Consider the following 18198-nt stretch of genomic DNA (forward strand, 5'->3'; position numbering starts at 1 on the left):
GAGAAGTAAGAGGGTTAGTTACATGCATGAGTAAATCATCAGCAAAAAGCGAAAGTTTGTATTCTCTACCCTTCACAGGAAGGCCCTTAATATCTATATTATCCCTGAGTGCCCTAGCTAGAGGCTCCATCGCTAAGGCAAAAAGGGCTGGGGAAAGAGGGCACCCCTGTCTCGTACCTCTCTGGATCTTGATGTGGTTCACCTTGCTAGTAGAGGGGAGAGAGAGGGAAGCCTTTGGGTCCTGATAATAAGCCTGGAGTGTATTGATTAAAGTAGACCCTAGACCCACCCTGCCAAGAAGGGAGAATAGGTAGGGCCAGCTAAGCGTATCGAAGGCCTTCTCTATATCCAGCGCCAGGAAGCACGTAGGGATTTTATGTTTGTTGGCGTATGCTATTAGGTTCAGGGACTTTCTAATGTTGTCTGGGGCTTGGCGGGTGGGGATGAATCCAATTTGGTCTTTATGAATGGTAGAGGGTAGGACCCGGTTTAATCTATTCGCTAAGATAGTGGCGAGTAATTTAATGTCCAAATTGAGTAAAGAGATTGGCCTATAGTTTTTGGGGTTCAAGGAATCCTTATTGGGTTTCGGAATAAGGGAAATGCTAGCTTCGTTCATTTCAGGAGGTAGGGGTTTACCAGCAGTGACGTGCTGGAATAATTTCTGGAGTTGTGGGATTAGCTGGGTCGCAAATTTCTTGTAGTACAATGAAGAGAATCCGTCAGGGCCTGGGGCTTTGCCCGACTTTAAATGTTTAATCGTATACTCAATATCCTCATAGGTAATATCTTGGGTCATGATCTGCTGCAGGTCATCGGAAAGGGGCTCAGGGGCATACTGATCCAGAAAGGCCTCCACCGCACCTGGCTTTCCAGGGGAGCTGGAGGTGTATAGTTTTTGGAAAAAGGAAATAAAAGTATCATGAATCTTATCAGGATTCGAGGAGATCGTACCATTAGATAATCTGATTTTTTGGACTTGGCCCTGCCGTAATTCAGATTTAAGTAAATTAGCTAGCATTTTGTCAGCTTTATTCGCGTACCTGTAAAATTTGTGCTTAGTCTTACGGATAGCCTTCTCGGCTTGTGCAATTTGGCAGGCATGTAGTTTTTGCCTAGTCTCATCTATCAGCTGCATATCGACAATATTTTTGTTGTATGGCGGGGTGACACTGGTTCCCTATCTCGGTTCCACGATCATCTCAATTGTTTCCATCCCTCCATCAAATTTACGCTAACGATATTAAAGAAATTTCTTTCTTGGATGTATTAGTTTATAGAGAAGGAGGGCTACAGACTAAACTATACTCTAAACCTACTGACCGAAATCAGATTTTACATTTTGATAGCAACCACCCTAGGCACACCAAACATTCGATACCAATCAGCCAGTTAACACGGGTTCACAGGTTGGTTAGTGACCCAGTGATTAGGGATGTCCAAATCAAACAAATGAGGCATAAATTTAAAAAGAGGGGGTATCCATCACAAGTATTGGACAAAGCCGAAAAGGCTATAGGACAGTCAAAATCTAGAAAAGTGAAGGGCCCTAGAATTACCTTTGTTACACAACACGGTGGACTTTCTAGACAAATAAATGGCATCCTACAGAAACATTGGCCAATTCTATGTAGAGCCTATCCTACGGTGAGGGAATTTATTTCCCCTCCACTGATCTCATACAAAAGAGGAAAAACTATAGGGTCTAAATTAACCAGCACATTTTTGGGGCAACGTAACAGTGGTATGTATCCTTGCCTTGACTGCAAACAGTGCCGACATGTGATTAAAGGCAAATTCTTCTTACATCCAGGTACTGGAGAGTCTATTCAAATTAGGGGATACCACACCTGCTTATCACAATTTGTGGTGTATGCGATAGTTTGCCCATGTGGCATGATTTACGTCAGGGAAACTATCCAAAAGGCCAAATCACGGATATCACAACACAAGTCCACCATCAAATTGGGAAACACTGCTTTACCATTGTCACGTCATTTCAAAGAAAAGGGACATACTGTGGATCAATTACGGTTCATGGTATTAGAGCATGTGCCCCCCTTAGTTAGGGGAGGAGACCGTGAATTTAGGCTTAAACAACGGGAAGTATGGTGGATTAAAAGGTTACATTCACTTCATCCAGCAGGCCTTAATAAGGATTACAATTTGTATTTATTTTTGTAGCTATATCTGTTTCTACAAGTGTTATGTATCTAATTCAACCAGTGTTCAGTATACATTGTATCAACCCTGTATAGAGGATAATGAATATGTTGCGATGTCACTTCCTTTGATGATCCTTAAATACTCACATGTTTATGTTTGTTCTTGATACCATTGCTACACATGGCTTGATAAAGAGCCTATGTAGGCTCGAAACGTCGCTTTTTATATGTGCATACATATGGTGATGTCATTTTTTAACATTTGATATAAAGATACCTTTGAGCATTACAAGCGAGTGCTGTCTGTTACTACGTTTCTAGATTTTGGAGGACTGACCGGAATCCCCAAGGGACGTGCACCGCTGAACTTGCTGTAAAGCGTGAGTGCTGTTGCAACTTCTTTTTGTATATATATATATATATATATATATATATATATATATATATATATATATATATATATATATATATATATATATATATATATATATATATATATATATATATATATATATACACATACATACATACATACATTTTATAGTGCTCATATTTATGTATATATTTTTTTTTTCTGCTCCCTTTATGAGTAGCACACAATACATAGAGGATATATAAAGAACAGATAAATATGCAAGATTTCTTAAATTTTTTTTATATTTATTGTATATATTAAAGCAGTGCAGCACAATATTATTTGTTAAACTGAAGCACATTCTTGCATAGGTATTTTATTAATTTAAACGAAGCATTGTTCTTTGTAAATGTAAATGGATACAAAATAATTATTAATCAAATTTGAGACTTCCAAACTGACAGCTATAGCATTAGTATTTGGAACTTAAGGAAGTCTATAAATTCTATGATTAAGCTCCAAAGGTCCCTTAATAGCCTACTTTAATCAGTGGGAGGCACCAAACTGTCGAGAGATTGAATATATATGCCACAAACACGCCATCATTTTCATGCAGTGTAGTTCTTATTTTCAAATGAATTACATTTTGCAGCTTACAATGTGCAAACAGAAATCAATGGATGTGAGCCATCAATAAAAATGTAAGTTGGTGCCTTACATTTTTATTTTGGGACATGAATGGTTTATGAAAAATTTATCTTTGTGTAGTATTAACACAATCATTAGTATCCATAAGAAACTGAATGCCAGCATCAACATAAATGTTTAGAACCTTTGAAAACAATCTTAGAAAATCATTGCAAAAAGAATGGAACAACCGTTATTTATTTTAACTCAAAAAGGCACTTCAACTGTGTCTGGATGACAGTTCTTTTAATCTTAAAATAACTGCATGGCAACAGCTCAATATTTTTTATTCTATGTGACTATACTATTTGTAACTATATATTATTTGTGGTAGTGTAGGTGTCATCCTTGGAATTTCTAGCCCATCTTACCATAAGGCATATTAACAAAAAAAAGCCAAGGTGCAAAATGGAAAAAAAAAACAGAGCACCATGTGTTGGTCACAATTTACCTTTATCATGCATCTTCACATTTTCTAGAATAGTATGTTCTGGATTTGGACCTGCTGTCAGTTGCAAATCATTGAACTACAGTAATTCTGGAAGCAAGCTCACTAGAAATGGCTAACTAATGTGTATCTGCCATGTAAAGAGCAGCAAATTGATGACCTATAGATACACACATGCACTTCTCTCACTTGAGTCTCATTCATAGGGTAAAAAGGACATTTCTAGCCCTGTGCTTACTGTCAGTTTATAAATAATATAAATGATGAAATGGGCACCGTGCACTACAGTTTCATTACACTTTAGTTTGTTTATGTAATCAGGGTGAATTAAAAAGGGTTGTTTGATGTTCAGAGACAATAGTCAATTGATTTAAATTTTTTTTATTTGTGGTGTTTGAGTTATTAAGCTTTTTACTTAGCAAATCTCCAGTTTTCAATTTCAGCAGTCTGGTTACTAGGGTCCAAATTACCGTAGCAACCATACAATGATTGAAATAAAAGTAGCAATAAAAAATAATTTGTTTTTTTTTGTTTTTTTTAAGGTTTTTTTTTTTTTTTTATTTATTCAACGTTTATTGACATGTAAATAATTTAAGAAGACAGTAAAAGCATCAATTATTCACATTTTACATATCTTTCCAATCCTTGCAGTCCTCCACACATGTTGTACACATATTCAAGACACATAGTCAAAGGAGGAAACATACAAGTTATACAAAAGGTAAAACTAAACAATAAAATAATAAACATAAACTATAACATCATTCCATTCCTGGCGTAAGTAAGTACTCCTATCTAATTCTATTGTGTTTTTGTATTATGTCTAGGTCTCCAAGAAATTGAAGTCCCAAGTAGGGTAAGTATGGTCAATTTCTATAGCATCCATGGTAGTCATTATTAAGAATTGCTGTCTGAGGCATTGAGAAACTGTTTCCACGGCAACCAAATGGCGGCAAATCTAATGTGGCTGTATGAAGGCAGTTAACTCTTCCATCGCGCATATCTCATTAACCAACGTGTACCAGTTAGCAAGTGTTGGTGGACTTTCCTTCCTCCAATTCATTGGAATAAGGGCTTTAGCAGCCATCAAGAGCTGGAGAAGGAGGGTTTTTTTGTCTTGTCTCGGGGTTCATATCTATAGTACAGAAGTATTGAAGGGGCATCTAGGATCACTGGACATTTAGGGGCTGATCCACTAAGGGTCGAATATCGAGGGTTAGTTAACCCTCGATATTCAACTAGGAATTAAAATCCTTCAACTTCGAATATCGAAGTCGAAGGATTTAGCGCAAATAGTACGATCGAACGATCAAAGGATTATTCCTTCGATCGAACGATAAAATCCTTCGAATCGAACGATTCAAAGGATTTTAATCCAACGATCGAAGGAATATCCTTTGATCAAAAAAAGTTAGCCAAGCCTATGGGGGACCTTCCCCATAGGCTAACATTGAGTTCGGTAGCTTTTAGATGGCGAAGTAAGGGGTCAAAGTTTTCTTTAAAGAGACAGTACTTCGACTACCGAATGGTCGAATAGTCTAACGATTTTTAGTTCGAATCCTCCGATTCAAAGTCGTAGTCACAGTCGAAGGTCGTAGTAGCCCATTCGATGGTCGAAGTAGCCCAAAAAAAACTTCGAAATTCGAAGTTTTTTTACTTCGAATCCTTCGCTCGAAGTAATATAGGTAAAGCTTCCGATTTTTCCAGATTAATTTTATAATTCGAACAGATTCCATATGTCTCCAGTTCTTTTATTATATAGGGGAATGACTTAAGCGGATTAGTAACAATCAACAATAGGTCATCTGCGAAGGCCGCTGCCTTAAATTCCTTGCCACCGATCGTCAGACCTTCAATGTTGGGATTATTTTGGATTCCTATAAGAAGGAATTCCATGCAGATGACATACAAGTGGCGATAATGGGCAACCTTGTCTAGTACCATTTCTTATATCCCACGCCCCAGAAAGTAATCCATTCACCCTGGCTTGCGCTGTAGGGACTGTATACATTGCCATGATTTTCGATATAAACTCTTTAGGTAAATCTATAGCTTTCAGTGCTTTAGCTAGAAAGGCCCAATCAATACGATCAAAAGCCTTTTCTGCGTCTGTCGATAAAAGTAGGGAGGGTATCTTCAATCTTTTGCTCCATAATAACCAATTTATCACCTTATTTGTATTTTCTTTAGCTTCCCTACCCTGAACGAAGCCTACTTGGTCTCTATGTATGACTTGAGGCAGTAATGGTTTCAGTCGCTGAGCCAAGAGTTTGGCATAAATCTTAAGATCCAAATTAAGTAGGGAGATAGGCCTATAACTACTGCATAGCAGTTGGTCTTTTCCAGCCTTAGGAATTACTGATACATGGGCCAGTAAGAATTCTTTATTGGGGGGGGGGTTGTCAAGTGAAAGATTGTTGAATAATGAGAGAAGCAGTGGGATTATTTCCGCTTTACTGAGTTTGTAAAATGTAGCAGTATATCCGTCAGGGCCAGGGCCTTACTTAGTTTTAGTGATTTGATGTATTCCTCAATTTCGTCGATATCAATTGGTCTAGTTAGCATATGAAACTTGTCTTTAGGAATGACCGGAGAAATGTACTGTAGTGTACACAAATTCTCAGAATCTTGCAAATTATACAATTTTTCATAGTAACGTTTAAATGTTTCTGCTATTTTTTGAGGGGTCTTCTGAGTTTTACCTTGGGAGTCCTTAATTTGGCAAATAAAGGCATTGGCTTGTTTCTTTTTCAAAGCTTTAGCTAAAAATTTCTCTGGTTTGTTACCAAATTCATAATATTGTTGCCATATTCTAGATAGAAAAAATTTGGTTTGGTTATTCGTATGTGTGTGTAAATCCAGAAGTGCTTTGGTGAGTTGTGCAAAGATATGATCTGTTTGTTGGTGCTTATGTTCTAATTCAAGTTCATGTATACGTTCTAAAAGAGATATTGTGCGTGCATATCTCTCTCTTTTCAATCTTGCACCATGCTTAATCAATATTCCTCTTACAAGGCATTCAGCGCTAACCATCAGGTTAATGGTGAGGTTCCATCATTATTTATATTTGCAGTATATTCTATTATTGCTCGTTTTAATTCAGTCATGCACTTCGGGTCATCCAATAGAGTATCATTTAACCGCCACCTCCACGCTATTGTTGGCCGGGTAGGGAGTGAAATCTGAATTTGCGTCATTGCGTGGTCAGACCAAATTATATTGTGTATCTTAGCCATTTTCACTGTTTCTAAGTGGAATTGGGATACAAAAATATAATCTATCCTTGAATACGTATTCTTAGCTGCGGAGTAGAAAGTGTAGTCTTTGTCCGAGTTATGTGTATATCTCCAGGTATCAATTAGGTGGCATTTTTGAAATTTCTTTTTTGCCTTGTTCAAGGCCGAATAAGGTATATATGAAGTACCCTTAGAGTTATCTATAGCAGGATTCAGGGTGAGATTCAAATCCCCTCCCAAGATAATTAATCCCTCTGCAAAGTTTTCAGTGTTATTCAGGAGTTTAATAAGGTAAATAACTTGGTTGGTGTTCGGCAAATAAAGACAGCCCAAGGTGCATTTCTTTTGTTGCAGAATCCCTTTAACAATAACATATCTCCCCTCTACATCCTTCATTTCGTCTTTTAATTGAAAATCCAATGATTTGTGTAGTCTTAGCGCTACTCCATTAATCTTACTATGTGGATCATTACTATAAAACCATCTGGGGAAATCCCTATATTTTTGAAGGAAAAAGTCAGTACCTTTAAAATGGGTTTCTTGCAACATAACCACATTTGCCTTATTATGTACCAGTTCCCTCATAATTTTACTTCTTTTTTCAGGGCAGTTCAACCCATTAGCATTGAGTGAACATACATTTATCACCTTCGCCATCACATAGGTAAAAGCGTGTTCAAAGTAGTGAACCAACTATGTCCGAACAGTTGCGTGAAAAATCGACCCATAGTTAACACAAGCAAAACAACATTTGTTCCAGGAATGAAAACAATATAAAACCACATCACAGATTTCAGCATCTTAAAATAAGTAAAAAAAAATAGCAGTGGTAAAACTTATGGGGCAAACTTATTGACTCCCTGAAAAGGGTCAAAATTCGTCAGGTATACCCTGTTGGTACCCCTGGGGGGGGGGAAGTACCGTCTGTCAGACGGACAAGTGAAGTCCCGCAACGCAAACTCTCAAAGCATATGAAAAACAGAAAAAATATAAAAAAGAAAAAGGATATTAAATATACCAGTCCTGAAGTTGAGACAACTTAGACTTTGAACGGCTCATGGGGAGCCGTTCAAAGTCCCAAAGTATGAATCAAGTGTCAGTTGTAGCTTTCTTCTTTTCCGGTGTCTGTTTAACCTTCTTTTTTTTGTTTTTAGGCGAGGAGACCAAGGACCATGAATCTTTCCTCACGAGGTCTGGGACCGAAGGAGATTGGCAGAACTGTTTCCATTCTTCAACATCTGGTTCACCACACACTTGGCAGAAGGTAGATAGATCTTCTGGGCCCGTGAGCATGTTTTTTTTACCCTCTTTCGAGACCTGTAATCCAAATGGATACATCCAGTAAAACATGAGGTTGTGTTCCTTTAACTGCTGCAGCACAGGTCTAATCATGCGACGCTGTTGGAGGGTGTGCCAAGAAAGATCCTGTAAAACAATAATCTCCGATCCAGAAAACTTAACAGGTTGTTGTTTCCTGGCCTTTGTTAGTATCTCCTCTTTAATTTGAAACCGTGTCAGGCAGCATATAATGTCTCTGGGCTTTTCCGTGGGGAGGCCTTTTGGTCTGAGAGCTCTATGAACTCTTTCTATGTCTATAACATGGGTATCTGGTACATTCAGTATTTGCCGAAAGAGGGTGACAATCGTAGTAGGGAGGTTACTCCCATCAGGTAGTTCAGGAAGGCCCCTGATACGGAGGTTATTCCGTCTCCCTCTATTGTCAATGTCCTCTAATCTGCTCTGTTAAGAGTGAATCTTTTTAGCATAATGTGCGTTTGCCACAGTAAGCGCTTCTATAACTGTGTCTGCAGAGTCACTCCTGTCTTCAATTTCTGAGACCCTGGAGTTAAGCGCAGTCATCTCCGTTTTAATACCCGCAACTTCCTCTTTAACAGTACGCTTAATTTCTGTCATCATATCCAGCAAGTCTGCTTTTGTCGGTAGTGATTTTAAAGGGAATCTGTAGTCATTTTAAAATTTTTTTTTTTTTTTATAAAAAACACACATCCATAAACACTGTCTGGCAAATAAAATGTTAATCCACAAATCCATGCATAAGTTATTTTAGTTTGTATTTTGTCATGGGGGCTTCCATTTTTGCTCATTGCACATTCATCCTGTGCTGCTCTAACAGCAGGCACAGCATTACCTGTGTGCTTGGAGGCAGTCACTCTGTAATGAAAAGCCAAGTCGCACTACGACATGAGAATCTAGCTGTACACTCCCCCTCCCCTCTCTGCCCATGCGTGTGATGTTTGGAGGAGAGAGGTCACATGGTTTGCAGGGAAGCAATTACTTTCACTTTCCTACCTTCTGCCTTCTCTACAGCTGCACTAGCAGCCCCTCCTCCCACAGACACTATCAAAGCTCCTGCCATTCTGTAAGTTTGTTCTCTGCATTCCTTTGGTGAGGGGAACTTTCTCTACTTGCTGCCTTCCTAGTTAGTTTTACTGGTTACAAGATGAGGTAAAGGAGCTGTGAGTTCCCTCTGCTATCCACCTCACACAGACCTTGCTCCTTTCCTGCAATGCTTCTTTTTTCATTAACTACTTACTGCCTCCTTTCTCCTGAACTATTTTAACCCTTCCTAGACTTCCTCCTAAGTTTTCCTGGTTTTCAAGTATGTCCTCCTTATTTTATCCTTTTTTTCTATTCCCTGTCATCAGTCCTGGGAGTGTACTCCTGTGTTTCTGCCATTCATTTTTGTGTAAACAAATATAATAAACTATCTATATAAAATATTTTTTCCAGTGTCCAAAATGAATTGTGTGTGTATGTATATTTATTTTTTGAAACGTAAGTGGGGGCAGTGATCACAGGACTATCTTATTCAGTCCTTCTGAAGTGGTATCAGTGGGAGCTTATCTTGATTCCTGCCTATTGTTCAATTGACAGGCTCAGCAGACAAGGCTCTATTTACATTACAGCAGCTTGTAGGAGGGAGGGGTAATGACATCACTCCAATTTGCAGTGCAGCCGTAAAGTGTGACTGAAGTTTATCAGAGCACAAGTCACATGACCTGAGGGCAGCTGGGAAATGTCAAAATGTCTAGCCCCATAGCAAATTTTAAAATTAGATATAAAAAAATCCATGACATGTTTTTCCATGACAGTATCCCTTTAAGTAAGTCAAAGTTGTTATATCAGAACTCACCGACTCACTATCCGAATCTGTTGCAGATCCTCTGGCGGGATGAGACGCCATCTTGGAAACGCCCGTAGCTTTCTCACTGTCCGACGGCATGAAGAATTGCTTCAGTAGACGCTGTGCTTCGGTATGTTTCTGTGTTTTCTGTACCTCTCCACTCTGATCTTTCAGTTTTCTGTGTTTCCCCATGATATGTGAGCGGACCGGACGCTTCTTTAGAGTCTGCAGCACAGGAGCTCCCTCACATTGCTTCCATCTCGCTCTGCAGTTTGCTCCGCCCCCATAATTTGTTTTTTTATATGGGGTCAGTGACCCCATTTCAAAGCTGGAAATAGTAAGAAGAAGGTAGCATATGATTCAAAAACTATAAAAAAAGAAAATATCAAGTCAACTGAAAAGTTGCTTAGAATTAGGCATTCTAAAACATACTAGAAGTTAACATAAATTTGAAACACCCCTTTAAAAATGTGTTTCAACTACTAAACACTAGAATTCCTTTTGATAAAGATTATTAATAAACTATTGGGGGTATTGACTCACACACCAACATATCTGCTAAGCAAGCCTATGGGCTTGTTTATCTGCTGAATAAAGTCATTTCTTTAGCATACCAGTTGTGCATTGACTGATACTTTTTGAGTAATCTCTATATTTTTCTTTACTGTTAGTTAAAGACAGGCACTATGTACCCTGGGCCAGATGTGCCAAGAATGGTGCAACTAGTTCAAGACACAGAGCACACTTCTCCTTGCTCCATGCATAGCATAGTGATGGGTTTTGCACCCCTTAATGAAGCAGTGATAACTTCTACCCAATGGTAAATTTGTACTCATAGCTTACAAATTATTAGGGGCAAATTCATCAAGGGTCGAATATCGAGGGTTAATCAACCCTCGATATTCGACTGGGGAATGAAAATCGAAGGATATTCGACTGGGGAATGAAGTCGAAGGATTTTGCGCAAATACTTTGATCGAATGATCGAAGGAATAATCGTTCGATCGAACGATTAAATCCTTCGAATTGACGATTCAAAGGATTTTAATCCAACGATCGAAGGATTATCCTTCGACCAAAAAAAGTTAGGCAAGCCTATGGGGACCTTCCCCATAGGCTAACATTGAGCTCGGTAGCTATTAGGTGGCGAACTAGGGGGTCGAAGTTTTTTCTTAAAGAGACAGTACTTCGACTATCAAATGGTCGAATAGTCGAACGATTTTTAGTTCAAATCGTTCGATTTGAAGTTTAAGTCATAGTCGAAGGTCAAGTAGCCCATTTGATGGTCGAAGTAGCCAAAAAAACACTTCGAAATTCGAAGTTTTTTTTCTTCTATTCCTTCACTCGAACTTAATGAATGGGCCCCTTAGGGGCCGATTCACTAACTTCGAGTGAAGGATTCGAAGTAAAAAAACTTCGAATTTAGAAAAAAAAGATCATGTAAACGCAGTATATGTATTTTTACCCGTTCTGCGTGTATTTCGCAATGCGTTAAAATATGGTTGTGTGCAGGAAGACTATTCCTATCATGCTAAATTTATGATTGCTGCAATCGGGTGTGATTCACACAAAAAATGATCATGCAATATCATGAGCATTACGTCCAACTTCATAAAGAGTCATATAGTTCTATACACTATATTGTGAAGGATAAAAAAGGACACTTCATTTTATTCACTTATACTAACAATTTAAATCAATACTGTGTAGTGTACTGCCATGGGTGATATAAAACTAAGATACGGTACTGATACCACTATTGTTAACATTGCTGTTATACAGTAGATAATATTGTTTTGTATAGTTCCTATTTTTTCCATAGTTGCCATTGTTATCATAATACTATTGTTTACATACTTCCTGCTGTTTCCATAGTTGCCATTCCTGCTAGTGATGTGTGGATAGCCCGAAGCCTGTGGGAAATAGAGAAATAGAGGGTCAGGTGCAGTTTGTATATTTGTTGACTAAAACATCACAAATGCCTACACTAGTTACTCTTATTTCCATAGTTACCATGGATACTATATTTACTATTGTTTCAACTGTTACCATTGCTACCATAGTTACAATCTGTTTCATAGTTGTTGATGCTATCAGATGCAATGGCTACAATTTTTTTTTCCATGGTTACCATTGCTACTATAGTTACTATTGTTTCCATAGCCATTTGTGCTACCATAGTTACTATTTTTTCCAATTTTACTATTGCTACCATAGTTACTATTGTTTCCAATCTTACATTGTTACCAATCTTACTATTGTTTCCATTGCTACCATAGTAGCTATTGTTTCCATAGTTACCATTGCTATAAAAGTTTCTGTTGCTACTATTGTTTCAATTGCTACCATAGTTACTAAACCTGAATTAGAGCCATGCTCTAAATAAATAACAATAGATAGCATTGGGAGAGTATGGAATCCCTTTGGATAGAGATCCTGGCTGGGCAAAAGATCACAAAGAAGATTTTCATTATACACTAAATGACAGTGTGCTATCAATTAAGAATTATCTAGGGACCTTCATAACAAATTGTCGAACCCCAGACTGTGTTATTATGTGGCTACTAAAGCAAGTAAGGTACTAAATTGCATTAAAGGGGCATTAATTCAAGGGATGAAAACAGCATTTTCCTTTTTTGTAGGTCCCTCGCCTTTAGTATGCAGTGCAATTTTGGACTCTAAAAAGGATCACCTCAACAGAGGCCACCCTTTAGACTAGAGCAACAGAACTTTTATTTGAAGAAGCATAGGTAGTTCCTTACAGAGAGGGAAGTGAGGTTGTAGCAGTGTTGGACTGGCCCGCTGGGACACCTGGAGAAATCACGGTGGGCCCAGGTGTTGGTGGGCCCAGGTGTTAGTGGGCCCAGGTGTTAGTGGGCCTCTTGCTTCTAACCATTTGGCCTATTTCATGGTCATTCCCTATTTCTTTTTATCAAAAAAGAGGCTTGATATTGAAACAATAGAGTATCGTTAAAAGATATAAAAGACTAGGAAAATAAAGAGGTTAAGTGAGTAGTGGAGGAATTATAGTTTGGAAAGTGGACCCATGGTCTAAGGTTTTCAGATGGGCCCCTGGCATCCCAGTCCAACACTGGGTTGTAGAATGCCCTTCCAGGTGATATAGTGATGGTTGATTAATGCCTTTAAAGGATCAGTTCAGTTTAAAAATAAAAACTGATATAGTTAGTTAACCAAAAATGTAATCTATCAAGAACACGACTTCCTGCTTTTCAGCTCTTTTCAGTTAGTCAGAGAACTCAAGAGGGGCCACATGTGATATAAATGTTCAGTGAGTTTTCAATTGATCCTCAGCATGTTGCTTAGATTCAAAAGCAAACAGTTATGACCCCTGTGCCCCCCTCAAGTCACTGATTGGTTCCTGCCGGGCAACCAATCAGTGGAGAGCTGCAAAGCAGAAAGTAGTGTTCTGGCTATTATGTTAGACAGCCAGTCACTCAAGCCTTTATAGATTACATTTTTGCCTAACTATATTGAAAAGTTTTTTTTTATTTTGCCTATCTATTTACCCAGTTTTATTTTTATACTACTGAACAATTTCTTTAAGATGAGTTAGGATTATTTCTTGTTTATAGAGTGGTTGGTATGAGTATACAGTATGTATGCATGTACACCGAGGTCATTTCGAATTGAACTTGATGGACTTGGCCTTTTTCTCCATCCTATCCTATTGTTTCCATCATTACCTTTGCTAATTTAGTTAAGATTATTTCCATTTGCTATCAGTTATTAATGATTCCATCGTTACTATTGTTTCCATTGCTGCTGTAGTAATTAGTGTTTCCATGGTTACCACTGCTATAATAATCACTATTGTTTCCATTGTTACCATTGCTACCATAGTTACTATTGTTTCCATAGGTGCCATTGCTATCAGTTACTATTGCTACCATAGTTACTACTGTTTCCATTGCTACTATAGTTATTATTGTTTTCATTGCTACCTTAGTTACTATTGTTTTCATAGGTGCCATTGCTATCTGTTTCCATTGATGCCATTGTTATGATTGTTTTCTTAGTTACAAAGGTTTCTATAGTTCCTATTGTGTGCATAGATGCCTTAAAATATAATATTGGTAGCATTGTTCCCATTGCTACCCTAGTTACTATTGTTTCCATAGTTACCATAGGTAATATTGTTTCCATAGTTTCCATTGCTACCACAATTACTATTTTTGTTTCCATAGTTACCATTGCTGCCATAGTTATGATTGTTAACTTAGTTACAAAGATTTCTATAGTTCCTATTGTGTGCATATTTCCCTTAAAATATAATACTGTTAGCATTGTTCCCATTGCTACCATAATTACTATTATTTCCATAGTTACCATAGGTAATATTGTTTTCATAGTTACCATTGCTATCATAGTTTCTACTGATTTATTAATTACCAAAGCTACCATAGTTACTGTTGCTACTATTTTTCTATAACTACCATAGCTCATATAATTTCCACAGTTACCATTTCCACAGTTACAACTGCTACTAATGATTTTAGTGTTATCATTCCTACTATTGTTTCCATAGTTACCATTGCAATTCTATTTACTCTAGTTTCTATACTTCCTATTTTTTCCATAGTTACCATTGCTACCATAGTTACTGTTATGACTATGGACCAGAAAAAAATTGATGTTTAATAAATGGGCCCCTAAAAATTGTTTCAACCAGCACTGATAAAACCACTAGCAACTGAGATTTCTTCTAAAAAGTGTATGGGGGTGCTTTTTCAGAGTCAATGCTCTTTGTCTCCACTATTTTGCAAGGGTTTACCTAAGAGAAAATTCTGCATGAAGCAGTGCTTCAAGCTGAAAAAAGGAGTTATATATATTGCCATTAACAGTTAATAACAGCAGCTTTGACAAAAGAAGAGTTTAAATTATCTGAAATCCTAAACATCAAAATGTGTGTGAAATGGAAGTGACAACTGAACCATGACTTATCTTCTGCTTTTAGCTCTGCTGTAAAATAGGAAATTATGTAGTCTTCTCTTTAGCAATGAATTGTCTATTCATAAGTATTTTGTCTTTATAGACTGTTGATCCTATTTCAGAAAAAGTGCTCCATAACATTGAAGAGATGATGAATATATATTTGAATTGTTTATCTAATGGCTAAAATCTTTTAAGGCCAGCTGTTATGTTTGGAATCCTAAAAACTCATAAGACACACCATAAGAATGAATTTCCTGAAAAAAATGTGATAAAGGTCCAACAAAAGCAATGTCCAATATGCATAAAGAATAGATGATATACTGTCAATAATAAATATAATCTTCTTTTTATCCTTTGGTCACACCTCAGTTATATATATATACCATCCAGATGGATCCAGGTTTGTTGAACCTAGTATGGGTATTACTAGTACCATAAAAGTGACATATATAAATATACAGTAAATAGGTGATATAAAGTATATCAAGCAAATTGCAATAACACTGTAATTTCTATATCCTCCTGTACTTATAATTTTAACCTATTTTTGTTGGCTGTGATTTCCTTTAAAAATATTGTACATCAAAAAGGGTGTATCTGTTGAGTTATAGATTTAGCTACCAAAAACTCAAAAATGCCATCAGGTTATATTCTGCTACCAATCATCATTTTGATGCTGGTGACTGAAGACACAGTTTATTGAACTTACTACTAAAAAAACATAAATGAATTCATCCAATATTGACAAACTGCACTCCATTTGTTGCTTCCCTTCATTTCTGAACACCTCAACACTGGACTGATTCCAGTAAGCTTGATCATTTTGGCTGCTACATTCCACCAAATATGCTCTAACATGACCTACCAATGACCTACTAACTGCAAACATGAAAAAAACCCACTTCATCTTAATATTAATGTGTTTTAATCTTACAACATCTTTGATATCATTGATTACTTTTGACTCCCCTTCTCCTGACATCTGGGACATCTTGAGCCCTGTGTACTATCTTAACATTAATGACTCAAATATTGCCCCTCAATCCCAAGGCCTGGCGTTATAATTCTATCCAATCAATAAATATTACTTTCACCAACAGCATACTTTTAAAATATAACCCTGCATCATATAATATCAGAGTTTGTATTAACTCTCTCTGAATGATTTGTTCCTTCACTGTTAACATTGTAGTATAATGCATGCTACTACTAGACATCAGCCAACCACTCTGTGTTTAATATTTCACTTAATAATTCTCTTCATTGGCTTCTACTGCCATTCAGAAAAAAACATTTAAACAACTGACTCTTGGTTTCAGTGTTGTCCACAATACTTATATTTGAGAAGTTTTCTCCAACAGTTCAATATACTGTAGTTTTCCAACAATCTACTATTATTACTTTTTCATCATACCTTTTCTTTGCAAGAATTGTACTTCTCTTGAATTCGTTTTCATATTCAATCAGACTTTCTTCCAATCTCTAAAAATACACCCTAGCAAAGCTTATCATCATGTATTTTAACACACCATTCATTCCAAATGATATATTATAAGGTGCTGCCACCTGATAAGAATCCTCACATATTTTGTCTCCTACACACTTGTAACTTAGATTGTAAGTGGCAAGGTCTTTTTTAGTTCCTGCCGTTTTTCACATTTTGGTCACATTTCTCCCTGAGAGGCATCTTTTAGACTTAGATGAAAAAATACTGCTCATCACAGCAAGGGAGGTTGTGCATTTATCCAGAGGAAGTGGTAGGTGGAAACATGTATGTGGCCACTGGAAAACCTCCTAACTTGCAACTTACAAGCTACAAAACAATGTGGGACTACAACACACCAGAGAGCCTTGTGCATACCACCTGCCTGTGACAGGTGTTAAGTTTAGGGCTCCCTTACATCCAGCTGCACTGTGCTCTGTACCTGGAACCAGCTTTTTAACCCAACATTTGGTGCAAATCTAATCTTGCACCACCAATGCCATAGTTGCAACAGCTCCATGGATTAATGTAATTTAGCACTCTTTAGGGCTCCCAAGCTTGAGCCTGTGTAAGTAAGTAAACACCCCTTTCCTTTCCACTGGTTGTTTAACCATCTATTAACCACAATAATTATATATGACAAAACTACAAAAATGTCTTACCTGAATAATATACAGTACATGTAGATGGTAACATTCAAAATTATAATAATTTATATTAAGAGTTCACTAATTTTAAATAGCACAGAGTTGTGTCTATATCTAAAATCTTTTCAGCATGCAGAATAAAAACATTTGCATTCATATAAAGCATGGATAACAAGTTAATGTATAATGAAATATCGGGAACAAAAAAAACGGATCACTAATGAGTTTGTGTGATATTTCGTCCAGAATATGTACAGAACAAAGTTCTCTGGTTTATGTGCCTTGCTTTAATTTGAAGGATATTGAGTATGGTATGTGATTCTGAAAATAAATGAAATTTTAGGAGCTTGGATGTTCATCATTCATAACAAAATATGCAGCTGCCATTGCTTTACCTTCTCATTTCTATTTTGAGAAATTCGTTTAGGATTTAAAGGATAATACCATGTTTCATTTTTTCTCCTTTTTGACATTCCATCTGATTAGACTAAAATGCATCTAAAAGTAGAAAGAAAGAGTAGTTTGTCACTTGGCCAGACATTTTATTAAAAATAAGTTTTGTTCCACAAAAGCATTTCACTACAACATGTTTACAAAATGGGCACTGCCTGTATACAGTATATTACAGAATGTATTGACAGTAATGTTTCTCAAGTGGAAGGCTTGAGTGCTGGACAAGATCAGCATGTGTGTCAAAATAAACAAAAGCACATTGCATTAATAATTGTTTACAAAAACCCCAAGTTAAATAGCAAAATAAGTACACTCTACCAGTGCTACATCAGTGATCTTACTATTATCTAATGTTAAGATTACTGTAGGCTTTGTGATTTTAGTACACTGTAATCAAAGGGATTTCATATGTATATTCCCTTAAAAATGTGATGCCTGAACAGAAAATGAATGAATGAAACTAAATGCTCTCTAAAGTAGCATAAATGAATGAATCCTCAACCAAGACATACATAATTAGTGTCCCTCTTCTCTGGAGCCCTACCCTACTGGTAACTAGAGACAGGGTACATTATTATGCATCATATGTACATTTGCAATAGTACAATTAAATAAGACAATGTAAA

At 37.0% G+C, this 18198-nt stretch overlaps 1 protein-coding gene across 1 annotated transcript; it reads right to left on the reverse strand.

The window, feature by feature from the left end:
• Positions 1 to 5769: 5769 nt before the first annotated feature.
• LOC108719090 lies at positions 5770 to 17619 on the reverse strand. The gene is made up of 4 exons (XM_018267703.2): positions 17515 to 17619; positions 11894 to 11949; positions 10046 to 10364; positions 5770 to 8208 (listed from the first exon to the last, which is right to left on the reverse strand). Exons 1-4 carry the CDS (start codon positions 17590 to 17592, stop codon positions 7981 to 7983), a joined length of 681 nt encoding a protein of 226 aa, XP_018123192.1. The 5' UTR covers positions 17593 to 17619; the 3' UTR covers positions 5770 to 7980.
• Between the last annotated feature and the right edge of the window lie 579 nt (positions 17620 to 18198).

The sequence above is a fragment of the Xenopus laevis genome, chromosome 6L (assembly GCF_017654675.1).
Source record: "Xenopus laevis strain J_2021 chromosome 6L, Xenopus_laevis_v10.1, whole genome shotgun sequence".
NCBI lineage: Eukaryota > Metazoa > Chordata > Amphibia > Anura > Pipidae > Xenopus > Xenopus laevis.